Source organism: Budorcas taxicolor, chromosome 2, assembly GCF_023091745.1.
Source record: "Budorcas taxicolor isolate Tak-1 chromosome 2, Takin1.1, whole genome shotgun sequence".
NCBI classification, from domain to species: domain Eukaryota; kingdom Metazoa; phylum Chordata; class Mammalia; order Artiodactyla; family Bovidae; genus Budorcas; species Budorcas taxicolor.
Window position 1 is genome coordinate 152,013,809 of NC_068911.1, and position 13,952 is coordinate 152,027,760.

Below are 13,952 nucleotides of genomic sequence, written 5' to 3' on the forward strand. Positions count from 1 at the left end.
ACCTTCTCCTGGGGGATGTGCACTCTGGCCCCGTCCATCTCAAGGCTGGCCACACTCCCTCAGGTCTCTAGCCTCGCTCTTCCCTGGGACCTGGCTCTCTGCTTTGGCTGATACCCCTGGGCCTTTTCCCAGACAGCTCAGGTCCTAATCTTAAATTCCAATCTCAGTTTCTCAGGCTCCATTCTTCTAATTTGGATCCGGCCCACTCGATTCCTTGGCCCCGCCCCCGTGCTCTCCCATAAATCTCACCTTCTCGCTCTTGGTTAGAAAGCAAGAGGCTAGTTAAGAACTACAATTCCCGGCAGACTCTGCGAAGGAGTTATCGCGAGTTGCGAGAAGACACGTGCGCGGAAGGAGCAAGCAGTAGCGGGCGACAGATCTGGCGAAAGGGGACTAGTGGTAAAGGGAGCTGATGGAGGGGTGCCGAAAGGGTTAGAGGGCAGAGGACGGTAGACCGAGAGCGGCTCGGAGCTCTTGACTGGCTCTCCGCCCTAACGCTCTTGTGTTGGTCCCAAAATCTCTGGCTGCTTGAGGCTAGGATTTATTAGTCAGGTGTGGGGTTCAGAGGGTCAACAATCAGTTCTGCGAATCCAGAGATTCAGTACTTCTCTTCAGTATCCGTGCTCAGGGCTTGGTAGGTTCGGTGTTTGGGACTCTAAGGGAATCTGTCTTTTGATTCAGGGTTCATCACCTAGAGGTTAGTTTTAGGATTCAGTTTCAGCCTGTATATCAGTTCAGTTCAGTCGCTCAGGTTTATTTTAAATTGAATTTGGGATGCATTATATACGCATCAGTGTTAGTTCAGTACTTGGGAGCCATTCTTAGGATTGTAGTTAGATATTTGGGACTCAGGGTCTGAGGTTCAATATTCAGGGTTCACTGTTGGGGTACAGGACTTAAGATCTAGAGTCAGGATGCAACAGTTGGGAATTGATGGGTTTGGAGTTTAGGTTTCTTGAGGTTTGAGATCTGAGAAGGGTATCTCTTGCTGAGTTTCTGAGTTTGCTGAATCTGTGGCCAGAGGGAAGACTGTTAGGGGTCAAATTGTGGGGTGTGAATTCCAGAATTTGGGTGGATTCATTGTGGGGTTTGAAGGCCAGCTGGAGTCTGGGCTGGGATTTGAGTTGTGTGAAATATATGAGGTGTTGTGTCCTGGGCAGATGCATATTGAACTTTGGATTTACATCCTTAGAGAGGGCTAAGTGTTACTATTTGGGGTTTGGGGCCTAATTAGGGTATGAATCAGGTTCCTGGGTTTAGTTGTGAGATCTGAGCCTGACTTCTCTCTTGGGATTTGAGGATTAGGTAGCAATCGCCATCATGCTCAAAGCTGTGATCCTGATTGGAGGCCCTCAAAAGGGTGAGGAGCCAGGGGAATGAGGGGAGGAGGTTGGGCTGAAGTGGTTGACTGGGTGGGCGCAGAGGAAAGCAGGAAGCTGAAATGTGCTTCTTTCTCTTCTCCCAGGGACTCGCTTCAGGCCTTTGTCATTTGAGGTGCCCAAACCCCTGTTTCCTGTGGCGGGGGTGCCTATGATCCAGCACCATATTGAGGCTTGTGCCCAGGTAACCCCATAGGCTCCCCTCTCCCACTTCACTTCCTGCTCATCTCCTTCATGCCATATTTCCCCCTTTTCCAACCATGACTTTCCCACAAGGCATAACTTCAGGGACCACCATTTACAAATGAAAACGTGGATGTTGCCCCCTGGAGTTGTTCTGTACGGCTGCCCTCCTGCCCTAACCTAGTCTCTCATCTGGCCTTGTGCTCAGATTCCACTCCTATTTTTAAAGCATGGAATGTGAGATCAGGCAAAAATCTTAGAGACAATTTAACGCTGTAGCTGGGGGAACCTTAATGATAGCAAAGCACAGAACTCATACATTTGCTCACTGAGGAGCTAATTTCTTTATTACTTTTGGTATTGAAGCAGGCAGGGTTTTATTTGAATCTAGTTTCTACCTGCTATAAGGACATGAGCAAATTTCCCAGTCTTTCTGAGCCTTAGTTTCCTTATTTGTAAAAACAGAGATGATTAAACCTGCATTGTGAGGTGGCAAAGCTTGCAATTGTGTTTGTAAAGTGCCTAGTATGCTGCTGCTGCTGCTGCTAAGTTGCTTCAGTCGCGTCCAAGTCCGACTCTGTGTGACCCCATAGACGGCAGCCCACCAGGCTCCGCCATCCCTGGGATTCTCCAGGCAAGAACACTGGAGTGGGTTGCCATTTCCTTCTCCAACGCGTGAAAGTGAAAAGTGAAAATGAAGTTGCTTAGTTGTGTCGGACTCCTAGCGACCCCATAGATTGCAGCCTACCAGGCTCCTCTGTCCATGGGATTTGCCAGGCAAGAGTACTGGAGTGGGGTGCCATCGCCTTCTCTGCTAGTATAGTATAGGCGCTTGATAAATTATATCCTCATCTCAAGCTCAGATTGACAGATGATAAATATTGGGGTGGGGGAATGAATGGGTTATTTAATACAGCTTGGTAGGCAAAATCTTCCCTAGGGTGAGCCCCAATTCAGATGTGAGAGGGCAGGGGATAATAGAATAATAAAAGATTAAAACATCAGGGACTGAGACTTTCTCCAAACTTCCTCATCGTCCAGAGGAGGAAACAGGCCAGAGTGGTAAAGTGAGTGCCCAGGGGCCTCACAGCTGAGAAGGAAACTGTGGTCTCCAGACTTTGTGGCCAGCACCAGGGATTACTCCCCATTTTCATTCTTTCCTATCAGATATTTTTTTCTTCCAACCTCTTCCTTTGTGCCCAGGTCCCTGGGATGCAGGAGATTCTGCTCATTGGCTTCTACCAGCCTGATGAGCCCCTCACCCGGTTCCTGGAAGCTGCCCAGCAGGAGTTTAACCTTCCCATCAGGTGTTTGTGCCCATGGGTGGTGTGGGGGTTGGGGGGCAGTGCCCTAAACTTCTGGTTCTCTGGAGTGGGGTCCATCCACTGGACTTCACTCTCGCACACTAGGAGGATTCTTACTGGGGCATCTGTGAATCCCTGAGTTTATTTTCTCTGTGAACCGCGGGCAGGTGTACCTCAGAGCAGGAGGAGTCAGGTACCCAGGCTTCTCATATCTGTCTCTTCTGATCTCACTGAGCTGGCCCTGGGGTCCTTGGGGACAGGTACCTGCAGGAATTTGCCCCCCTGGGTACAGGGGGTGGTCTCTACCATTTCCGGGACCAGATCCTGGCTGGAGGCCCTGAAGCCTTCTTCGTGCTCAACGCTGACGTCTGCTCCGACTTTCCCTTGAGCGCTATGTTGGATGTCCACAGACACCAGCCACACCCTTTCTTGCTCCTTGGCACCACGGTGAGGGCACCCCGGGGGGTGCTGGAAGGTGCCAAGGGGGTGTGATCCAGAAATGTTTCTGGAATGCAGGGTGTCGGGGAGGCAGCCCAGGGGCTTGGACTGGGAACGGGCATCAGGAGGGAGTTGTGCCAGAAACCCCAGGAGCAGTGGAGGTGGCGGTGGAGATCCCAAGCCCTTTGGCTGCTCAGCCACAGGGAGCGGGTGAGGGGGTGGCGGCAGCTGTCAGTTCTCACCCTTGCTGAAGCCCTATCTGCCGTGGAGGTGCGTGCCAGGTGCTATAGGAGAGGGAAAGAAAGACAGAGGAAAGAGACCCTGCTGCTCTGGAGCTAGCAGGTCACTGTCTCTGTGTGTCTGTCTTTCAGGCTAACAGGACACAATCCCTCAACTATGGCTGCATTGTGGAGAATCCACAGACGCATGAGGTGAGAGCAGAGAAGGGGCTGGCCGGTGCTTGCTCTGAGAATGAGAACATGGTGATGAGTGAATGAGGCATGAGATAGGAGATGGGTATGGGAGGAGGGAGTGAAGGGCCTGTGTGTGTCATCATTCTCCAACCACTCCACCTCTGGAAATGCTGCACCACTTTGGGGTGGCCCCACTCTTGTCAAACAAGTAGGGCATGTCCTCGGTCGTTCATCTTGTACCCCTTCTAGAGGGATTGCGAGAGTGAAGGCGTCACAGTAGATAAATGATTGGGGTGCTATGAGAGCACAAAAAGAGGCCCAACCCAGCCTTGCCTGGCTGGGAGAGGGGAGGGCTACCTGGAGAAGATCTGTTTAGATGAAGGAGACGGGAAGGCACTGCATATGGAGGGACCGGCATGTGCAAAGGCCCGGAGGCAGGAAGCCACATAGTGTCTCCAGAATTACGGAAGTCAGAGCACAATCAGCAAGGCAGAGAGCCTCTGTCCTTGTTTGTGAAGCTCCCTGAGCCTTTCACATACCCCTTTTATTTGTTCCAGCTTTAGTATTAAAAATCCATGTACACACACATGTGCATGCATAAATTTTATTTTGAAGTTTTGAGCTAGGCACCAGCTAGGTGTAAGAGAAGTAGAGCTGAAGGACAGTTCCTGTTTCTAAGGATCTCAGACTAGTGGGAAATCCAGCCATCACAAATGATACAAATGCTATGTGAGGTGTGGCCAGAGGTCAGGGATGCCCGGATCTGAGAAGCCAGCTCTGGGGCAGCGTGGACTCACACTGGGTTTTGAAAGCCTAGTTTTTCAGATAAAGAGATGGGAAGGGGGATTCCCGGAGGAGGTATGCGATACCATGGAGTTGTATTCCGGAAACACTGGGAAGTGGAGAGGAGAAAGGCATGTAGTTCAGACTTACCTTGAAGGTGAAGGCCAGCAGCCAGGGGCAGTCTACATTGCAGGAAGACCACTCTGGCAGCAGGGAGGACCTGGAGCTCAGGGGGTCTTAGAGGTGGTGGCAGTGGCCTCTCCTCCCCTAACCCCAGCCTACTCTGTCCTCAGGTCCTGCACTATGTGGAGAAGCCCAGCACGTTCGTCAGTGACATCATCAACTGCGGCATCTACCTCTTTTCCCCGGAAGCCCTGAAACCCCTCCGGGATGTCTTCCAGCGAAATCAGCAGGATGGGCAACTGTGAGGCAGGCCCCATGACCCTGTGACCCCAAGTGCCCCTGGTCACTGACCCCCTGCGCCACCTCCCCCCCAGTCTCTGCAGGCTCCACATCTACCCGCTCACCTTCCTTGTCCTTCTTGTCTCCACTTGTCATCTCCAGCCGAACCTCCCCATCCCTCCCTTCCTAACCTCATTCTGTCCCTCTTCCTTATCCATCTCAGTTCCTCTTCTGTCACTGCCTGCCCACTCCCCTTCTGGTCCATTTCTCTCAAGCCCTGAGTGTCCCAGAGATGCCTTTCTGAACAGACGGCAACACGCACACACGGGTGCACACAGGCTTGTGTGTGCGCGTGCACATGTGCACGTGTGTACACCCGTACTCTCAGGCCCAGGCTCCCCCTGGAGCACAGTGCCCCAGAGCCCTGCTCACCATCAACCACAGCCCAGGGTCGTCATCCTAGGCTGGGACCTGCTCCTTCTGTGGATCCCTGTCTTCACTCCCTCCTCCCCTGCCCATCTCCCATCTCATGCCTCATTCACGCATCACCATTTTCTCACTCCCACCCATCTCTCTGCTTTTCTTTCCATCTCTCCTGGCCTCTCTGTTTCTGCTGAGCTGGCATCTCCACCATCTCTCTCTCCCTCTCTCTTTCTGTGACTGTCTCTGCCCTCACCAGCTGCCTTCCTCTGGGGTGAGTCTGTCTGTGTTTCATTCCATCCAGTTGAGAGGGAGGGCGGATGGCGGGGAGAATGGGAAAAGGGGGGAGAACCTAGGTCTGGTCGAACTCCCTCTGGATGTAAAGCAGGATGGGCAGCAGGTCTGTGCCTGGGGATGCAGCAACTCGGGGGGTGGCAGTGGGGAGAGGCCAGTGATGTGTGCAAGGGTGATGGGAGAGCTTCCTGAGATGTGAGCATCCCTCTGGAGCAGATCTGACCAGACCTGGAGAGGTGGTGGGATTCACTCTGATTCCTGTCCCCAGGAGATTGTATTGGCCCCCAGTCGGGCTCAGCTGGGGAACAGATGTCAGCATCTCTCCCTCTGTGCCAGGGAGGACTCTTCAGGCCTATGGCCCGGGGCAGGTACCATCCGACTGGAGCAGGACGTATTCTCTGCCCTGGCCGGGCAGGGCCAGATCTACGTGCATCTCACTGATGGGATCTGGAGCCAGATCAAGTCTGCAGGGTATGGGAGCAGCCTCTGATGGAGTGGTTGGGTCATCTGAGACTTTGGAGCAATGGGCGCAGGCCCTGCTGGCCCCTGAGCCCCTGTTCCACTTTCTGGCCCCCAGCTCAGCCCTCTATGCCTCCCGCCTCTATCTGAGCCAGTACCAGCTCACTCACCCAGAACGCCTGGCCAAGCACACGCCAGGGGGTCCACGGATTCGAGGTACCCATCCTGCCCTAATCCCTAACCTTTGCCCCTCAGCCCAGCCCCCCTCCCCTCTGAGCTGTGACTCCCGGTCACAGATCCAGAGGTGAAGTCTTAGCCCCACACTCCCTGAACCAGGTGTGGTTTAGGGGCATGTGCCCCCAGTCCTTTCTTCTGCTTCTAGGAAATGTTTACATCCACCCAACGGCTAAGGTGGCCCCATCGGCGGTGGTAAGCAGTGGCCCAACCCAGAGGAAGGGAGGGAGGGAGGTGGCCATCAGGATGGGTGGGGCAGTACAGATTCTCCCGAGCTTAGGGTGGGGTGTCTCCTTCGTGCACGGCTTGTAGGGTGGCCTCAAGCAGGTCCCTTCCCCTTTATCTGTTCTGTGAGGGGACTGGATTTGGGGCCCTCCAAGGCCTATGGTTGTGCTATTCTCCACAGCTGGGCCCCAACGTCTCCATTGGGGAGGGTGTGACCATAGGTGAGGGCGTGCGGCTCCGAGAGAGCATCGTCCTCCACGGAGCCACACTGCAGGTAGGCACCCAGGCCCATGCCACCCACGTGGCGCCCCCAGAGGCCAAGCGGAGGGGTGCGCCCCATGGGCTCTGCATCTGGCCCCTCACTCCCTGCTTGCTGTTTGTCAGGAGCACACGTGTGTTCTGCACAGCATCGTGGGCTGGGGGAGCACCGTGGGGCGCTGGGCCCGTGTGGAGGGTACCCCCAATGACCCCAATCCCAACGATCCCCGAGCCCACATGGACAGTGAGAGCCTGTTCAAGGACGGGAAGCTGCTGCCTGCCATCACTATCCTAGGTATGCTTTCCGGGGTGCTTGGCTGCGAGAAACTTCTGCAGGTGATGGCCATGCCCTGTGAGAGCATTTGTGTGCCTGTGTCTGTGTCTGTGTGTGTTTCCTTGAGCAAACATTTACCCAGTGTCTGCTGTGTGTCAGGTCCTGTGTGAGTCACAGGGGGCACAGATGGGCAGGGAGGGCGGTGGCCCCCAGCTCATTGCCCCTCACCTCCCCTCCCCACGGCTTCCCCCTGGTGCCCTGGTCCACACTGCAGGCTGCCGCGTCCGGATCCCTGCCGAGGTGCTCATCCTGAACTCGATTGTTCTGCCACACAAGGAGCTGAGCCGCAGCTTCACCAACCAGATCATCCTCTGAGGGGGCCTGCCAGAAGGCCCCCCTGAACTCCCATCTGCTCCCGTGAGGCTCCTGCCTGCCTGCATGGCCATCCTCTGTCCAGGCAGGCTCTCCACAGATGCACTTACGGGGAGCAACGTGGGTGGTCGGAGGACTTCTGGCCTCCCTCTCCACTCCCTAATAAACCCGGGTGAACCCTGGAGCCAGCACTGACTCCGCTTGTGCCTGGGCTGGGGGTGATGGTGGAAGGGGGGCAGCTGAGTCAGGCCCCCCCACATTAGCATTTAAATTGGAGTCGTTGCTGCGGGCTCATGAATAATGAATCTGGAGCCCTGGTAAATTTCCCCCTCCTACAGCCTCAGCCTCTCTGCCGCTCTGGAGGAAGGCCCTCCAGGCTCCTAGCCCACAGGACCTGCCTTCACCCCGATGCTGCCTCCCTGTTCCCCTTCACTGGGCCTGGCTCAGGCTCTGGAGTGTAAGGGTTCCAGGGGAAAGGGGGAGGGATTTCGGTTGGCCAGTAGGGTGCAGGCGGCAGGCATGGGAATTGGGCCTGGGAACCCAGGGCCCAAGGTCGGATCACCTGGTGTCCGGTCTCTCTGGTTCCTGCCCAGTCCCGGCCCGCTTTCCACTTTGCCAGCTCCATCTGCTCCCAGCTTGGCTTTTGGCGGGATGGGGGGATTCTCCCCCGCCCGAGGTCGGATCTCTTGTCTTCTAGTCCCTGGCAGGCAGGATGGGCCTGAGCTGCTGCCTTTCTCTCCAGAAGCACAGTGGGAGCTACTTCATTCTGGGAGGGGAGGAGCCCTGGCCACCTCCCACACCCTGGCTCTGCCCTCTTCGGGCCGGTGGGTGGGTAGGTGGAGGGTCCTCAGTCTTCCTTCCACATTCCTGAAGCCCCAGAGAAACCCAGCTCTCTCTGGTGTTCACCCGTGACCCCCGTGTGCCCCTCCTGGTGCCCCCCCCTTCCCCAGCTGTGGGTGCAGAGCTTAGTTGCCAGATGAGCTGGTAATGATCGTAATCTGCTAATTGAGAGGAATCTAATTACCCGAAGAGACTTGGGTGGGGGGCAGGGTGTGGGTGGGAGGGAGGAGGGGGTCCTGGCAGCCGGCAGGGGTGGCAGACAGCAGGGTGCCAGGGCCTTTATCAAAACCCAGGATTTCAGAGCTTCGGAGCTGGGCACTTAGAAAGATGTGCTTTCTCAGGGGCTGGGCTGAGGCTGACCTGGGGATTGGGCTAGGTGTGACCTCCCAGCCCCTGGAGGCCCCTGCAGGCTGAGTCAGAGCACCTGTGAAACAACCCGGGGGTTTCAGCACTCCTGATCTACAATACAGTCTGCCTTGACTCAGCCTCTTGCCTCGTTCCCACTCCTGGTCCTTCCAGTCCCTTGCCTCTAGCCTGGACCTTCTGTCGCCTCTGCGTGGGGTCCGCAGGGGGCTGCAGATGGCTCCTCTAGGCTGGGGTCAGCCCCTGAGGGAAGGGCTGGGGGCGGGGGGCCACGGGGCCAGGGGCCCGGTCCCTTACTCTGCTCCCCCCAGTCCTGACCCTTCTGTTCCGAGTGGTTGGCGGAGGCCATGGCAGCTTCATCATAAATATGATAATTTAATTATTTTCTCAGCAAAACACCGTGAAATCCAATAAGTCTGTGTCAGGCCCTGGCCCCCAGGAACCCCCTCCTGGGCCCAGTGAGGGTGGGGGCAGGGGCAGGGTCAGTGTTAAAAGTGGAGGGGGCTAGTGAAGCTGAGGTCTCTGTGGTGTGCCCCCCACCCCAGGCAGAGCAGGTCACTGTTGTCTGTGTGCTTAGGTGGAGAGGGGGCTTCTAAGGAGAGAAGTTCCATTGCTCTTCACTCTCTTCAAGCCTAGTCTGTCTGGCAGGGGCCTAGTCCCCCTCCACCCCAAAAAGAACATCCCATGACCCAGAACGTGGGAGTGTCCGGCCTCCTGAGGGGAGAGCGCTGGGTCCCCCTTCACTACCTCCTGGACCTCATTGGCCCTGTAAGGGTAGGTGGGTGCTGGCCCAGTGGGGAGAACGGAGGGAACTGGGGTGGGAAGTATGGGATTGGGGGGGGAGGGATGCGGGGGAGGGGTGCGCTCCTGCCATTAGCGGTTTTTTTTTTTTAAAAATTCAGTTTCCATAAAAAGATTATTCTGTAAAATCAGCGAGGGGGAGCTAGCTGGGGGCCGAGGGGGTGGGGGGCGGGGAGGCGGGTCCCTGGCACCAAGCTGGATGGGGTGACAGAGGAGAGCTGGGGACGGGGACTGAGCGTGGAGAGAAATTTGGACGGGCTTCAGGAGCCAGCCAGGGGGAAGAGGCCGAGCCAAGAACACAGATTTGGGGGAGGCCGGCCAGGGTGGGGTGCGGCGGGGACCGGGCCTCCTTCCCACCCCCGTCTCCATCCCCTCCCCCTGGCACTTAGCAGCCATTATCGGGGGAGCAGATTGCAGCCCCTCCCCCTCTCCGGGAAGCCAGCACAGCTGGGGCCCCGCCACATCTGCCGCTTCAGCACGGAGCACAGCTGGGTGTGCCCAGAGCCGGGCTCCCCAAAACACGACGTGGGGGCGGGGGTGCCAGGGAGAGCCCAGACCCCCTGAGACAGACACACTGACACCTCTGCCAACAGACACAGACTCCTGGAGGCGAAGCTACACCCACCGCCACACAGGCTCCATCGTGCGCGGAGACAGGAGAACTGACAAACACACAATTACTCTGCCCCGCCCGCCGCCCTCGCCCCTTCCGCCTCCTCCTCCCCTTCCTTCCCTCCAGGCTCCCCTCCGCAGCCCGGGCCACCTCTGAACCGCCCTCGGCCCTCGTCCGTAGGAATTAGGGATTTCTCCCTCCCCAGACACCCTTCAGGAAGGTTTGCAGAACAGGTGGGTGGCGGGTAGTAAGGGGCATCGGGTCTGAGGCTTGAGCTGGGGGAAGCCACTGCCCCTCTCCGTGCCCACGCCCTTACCCACAGAGAAATACCCGCTCCGAAACACTGGTCCTTGCCACCCTGGACGTAAGTGGGGGTCTCCATCCCCCAGTGGGCTGGCGGGGCACCCATGATTGTGGTCAAGGTCCCTGTGACAGTTAACACTGGCCGCCTCAAGGAGGCGCTGCCTGTCCTGTCCAAGTTCTAATCAGAGCTCGGAGGTTCCCAGGGCCGGCCCCTGCCACCCGCCTCCCCAGCAGTCTCCAGTAGCCTCCCACTCCCAAGGAATGCCCCTCTCCGCTCAGCTCTGCTACACCGAGAGCAGCTTATGGGGGCTCCATCAGTGGCGGAAAAGTCCCCCACCTCAGCACAGATGAGCAGGAAGACTCCGTCCTCTCCCCACTCCACGTCTTCTCTGGTTAAATCCTGCCCCCTCGCAGCCCTCGTTTCCCGCACTCATATTCTGGGCCCCGGGGTCTGGCCCTCAGCCCTCTCCTCCTCGCCTACCCCCACCCCGCCCCCGCCCCGGCCCCGGCCCCTCGGAGCTTTAATCCCTCCCGCTGCCGTACCGCCTTATCTGCTCCCAGCAGCTTTCACTGCTGCAAAGCCCTCTCCCCCCTCCTTCCCTGGATCTTCTTCCTCTTTCCGCGTCCTCTCTTCTCTCTGACCACCACCACCACCACGCCCCCCCCCCCCCCCCACCTACCCGCCACCCCCGGCCTGCCTCTGCTTCTCAGGCCCCTACGATGACTCCTGGCTGCCACCAGATAGACCGCCAGTGCCCTTGGCCCTCTCTCCAGCCTCAGCTCCGAGGTTGCCAGCTGCCTACCCGGGCCCACATTGGCCTCTCCCCACCCCAACCCTCCCCCGACAGACTCCACAGACTTGGTCAGCTTCTGACCAGCCGAGATTTTGCATCTTTCTTCCCTCCCTGCCCTCCCTTTTCTGTCCCCCACCCCTTGTTCCTCCAGCCGCCCCCTCGATCTCAGACGTGGTCCCCTTCAACCTCCCGTCACCCACTGCCTCGGCCTGGGCGGGCCCCAAAACCGGACGCGGGGCTGTCGGTGCCAGCCACAGGAGAGGGGTCAAGGCCTGGCAGACCCGGCCCTCGGACAGAGGAGGGGATGCCTAGTGCGGTGGCCAGTGGGGGCAGGGCCCGGTGGCGGGACGCTAACCCTCTTCAGTTGCCTCAGATCACGTCCGGGCCTCCCCACCCCCTTCGCTGGGACTCTCATTAACCGCTTCTCCTGCCTCGTCCGCGGCATAAATAACCCAGATAAATCAGCCGCCGTCCGTCCCCCGCCCCCCGGCCCCCGCACAGCCCGTTTGTCACCGCTGCTCGCTCACCAGCCAGGACTGGCCCAGTCCCGGCCTCCGCCCCCTGATCCGTGTCCCTTTCCCACCCACGTCTGTCCCACACTGGCCGGTGCCCTGGGTCCCCAGCAGAGCCAGGCCTGGGACAGGCATCAGCTAGGGTGGCAGGGGGGTGTACTCTGGGAGCTGAGGGTAGCTGGGGCCTTGCTCTAGGACCATTCTGTGGAGTTTGGGGGTCGTGTCACCCAGGCTGGGAGCGTGAGACCCACGAAGAGGGGGTAAGGAGCAAATGCAGCTTAGCTTGGGGGTCCCGGCTGGGAGAAGAGGCAACCCAAGGCCTGGGGGCAGGGGGCAAGATAGCTAGAACCCCCAAGCTGGATCCTGAGAGGCCTCCAGGTCTACCTTCTGGAGCACTTTGCCCAAATAAAAACTCCATGCCCCCTACCAGGAGCTCTGAGTCAGAACCCTCTGGCCCTTCCTCACCTATCAGCCCCCAATTCCCACGCCCTGACTGGTCATGCCGTACAGATGCCAGTCTAATCACTGCCTCAGTCCATCCACTGAGCTCTCTGTCAGGAAGCCTGCTTCAGCTGGGTGGAGAACTGGACTGGGGAACAAGTCTGGGCAGTGGGGCCAACGGGAGGGCGGGCGGAGGACGACTGGCCAAGGCTTCATGTCCTGACCCTGCCCTCCCCCATCCCCCCAACTCCTCCCCCCCAACCTGCACCCACATTCCCACCCCCGGAGTCCTGGGCAGCCCCTCCCCCCTTGCTCACACCCGGCCGAATCCCAGCTAGCCACACTTGGCCCTGATGCTCACTGCAGGGGGCAGCCGGTCCCCTGGGAGTGGATGGGAGAAGCAGAGGGGAAAGGGAAGGGGGAGCTTGGGCGCAGGGCTGGGGGTGGGGGTGGGGAAGAAGCTGGGCCGGGCCCCAGGGACCAGCTGGGCAATGAGCCGGGGAAGCAGCCGGGAGGCTAAATGAGGGAGATTATCACCCAACTGCAGCCGGGCAGAGAGGGAGGCAAGCAGGGAAGCGGGGAGAGGGAGGGGAGAAGGGACGGGGGCCAGAGGGGTGTACAGGGGATGGGGGTGGGGGTGACAGGGGAGGCTGGAGGGATGGGGGTAAGGCCAAGGGATGGGCTGGAAGGACATGGAGGGGCTCCCACTGAGCACAGCCATATTCCCGGGATCTGGGAGACTGGATGGTGGGGACTTGGGAACAATTGGAGACAGCTGGCTGTGGGGCAGTGGGGGGGCGGTGCGCTTGTGGCTCACTGCTGCTCCACTTTGCAGTGGCCTGGAGCTCCCCTCACCACCCTCCGCCCCCTGCCCCCCTTATCCCCACACCAAGTTACCACCCGACTTCACTCCTGCTAGAGGCTGAAGGCTTCCTGACGCACCCTCAGGAGGAAAAGGGTGTGCTTTGGGGCTCACGATGGAAGCCAGTTATGTTGGGGAGCATAACCTGTGTTCACAGGATGATTTAGTAAAACGCACGGAGTCTTGGGCAGCAACCAGTGCTGGGGGAGAGCTTGGGGGTAGCTCCCCGTTTCTTGGCAGAGCCCCAGACTGAAGTAACCTTAAAAAAGCAATTAAATCACCTTTTTAAAAAGAAAAAAAAAACAGTAAAGAAAAATCAATACCAGGAGAAAGGGGGAAGAGAGGCTGGGGAGGACAAGGAGGTGGGGGAGGAAGGCTGGAAGGGTCTGGCGGTCTACAGGGAGGGGTGAGCATGGCAGGGGCAGCGATGGGGCTGTCGGTGGTCACTTGGCGACTCTGAGTGCTAACTCAGCAGCTGCTTTCAGTACCAATCCCTGTCCCCTCTGGGACTTGGCCAGACAAAGCCCCTGGCCCCAGGAGTCTGGGCTCCTCAGAGTAAAGGAGCTGGCCCAGCCAAGGGGTCCCTGAGGAAGCTACTTTGATGAGAGGCTAGGGCCAATCCCCGCAGGGTGCCACACAGGGCTGGGGTCGGGTAGGGGGGGCTGTGTGTGTGTGGGGGGGGGCTCCACGCTTGGGTGACCTGCAATGGACACTGCCTGACCTGGGCTTGCAGCCAAGGGTGTGCAGAGCCGTCCCCTGCCCCACCCCCGGGGAGCCACCCCGGGCCCCTTTCCAGGGCAGGGCAGCCCTGCCGCAGGGGAGGGGTGGCCACTGGGCAGCGGGTGGGCCTCAGGCTCTAATCCCTGGCAGCAGCCGTTTCCCTCAGATCGATTCCCTTCTCACTTTTTTTTTTCAGCTGCTGGTTCCACGGCTCGGATCGATGGAGCCGCCTTCCCCGCCCCTCTGAGCTTCCTCTTCCTGCTGC

The 13,952-nt window shown here is 58.5% G+C and overlaps 1 protein-coding gene across 5 annotated transcripts; it reads left to right on the plus strand.

Annotated features, from left to right (window-relative positions):
- Positions 1 to 318: 318 nt before the first annotated feature.
- On the plus strand, positions 319 to 7,619 carry GMPPA (GDP-mannose pyrophosphorylase A). Of its 5 annotated transcripts, none has more exons than XM_052657456.1 (14): positions 319 to 399; positions 1,300 to 1,360; positions 1,466 to 1,563; positions 2,766 to 2,869; positions 3,127 to 3,313; positions 3,676 to 3,735; positions 4,794 to 4,924; positions 5,582 to 5,596; positions 5,953 to 6,087; positions 6,194 to 6,291; positions 6,458 to 6,504; positions 6,716 to 6,808; positions 6,919 to 7,087; positions 7,341 to 7,619. In XM_052657456.1, the coding sequence occupies exons 2-14, from the start codon at positions 1,321 to 1,323 to the stop codon at positions 7,439 to 7,441; spliced, it is 1,278 nt and encodes a 425-aa protein (XP_052513416.1). In that variant the 5' UTR covers positions 319 to 399; positions 1,300 to 1,320; the 3' UTR covers positions 7,442 to 7,619. The 5 variants fall into 5 exon arrangements, with proteins under 5 accessions (XP_052513416.1, XP_052513408.1, XP_052513424.1 ...); XM_052657448.1 differs by having other exon boundaries at positions 361 to 634; XM_052657464.1 differs by having other exon boundaries at positions 361 to 634; positions 1,306 to 1,360.
- Positions 7,620 to 13,952: the final 6,333 nt, after the last annotated feature.

Excerpts from the sequence above, each read along its gene's own strand:
- GMPPA (XM_052657456.1), top strand. The coding sequence starts at position 1,321 with ATGCTCAAAGCTGTGATCCTGATTGGAGGCCCTCAAAAGG. Across the intron at positions 3,314-3,675 it reads TCTTGCTCCTTGGCACCACG|GCTAACAGGACACAATCCCT; the intron begins GTGAGGGCACCC and ends TCTGTCTTTCAG. Across the intron at positions 6,088-6,193 it reads AGCCAGATCAAGTCTGCAGG|CTCAGCCCTCTATGCCTCCC; the intron begins GTATGGGAGCAG and ends TCTGGCCCCCAG.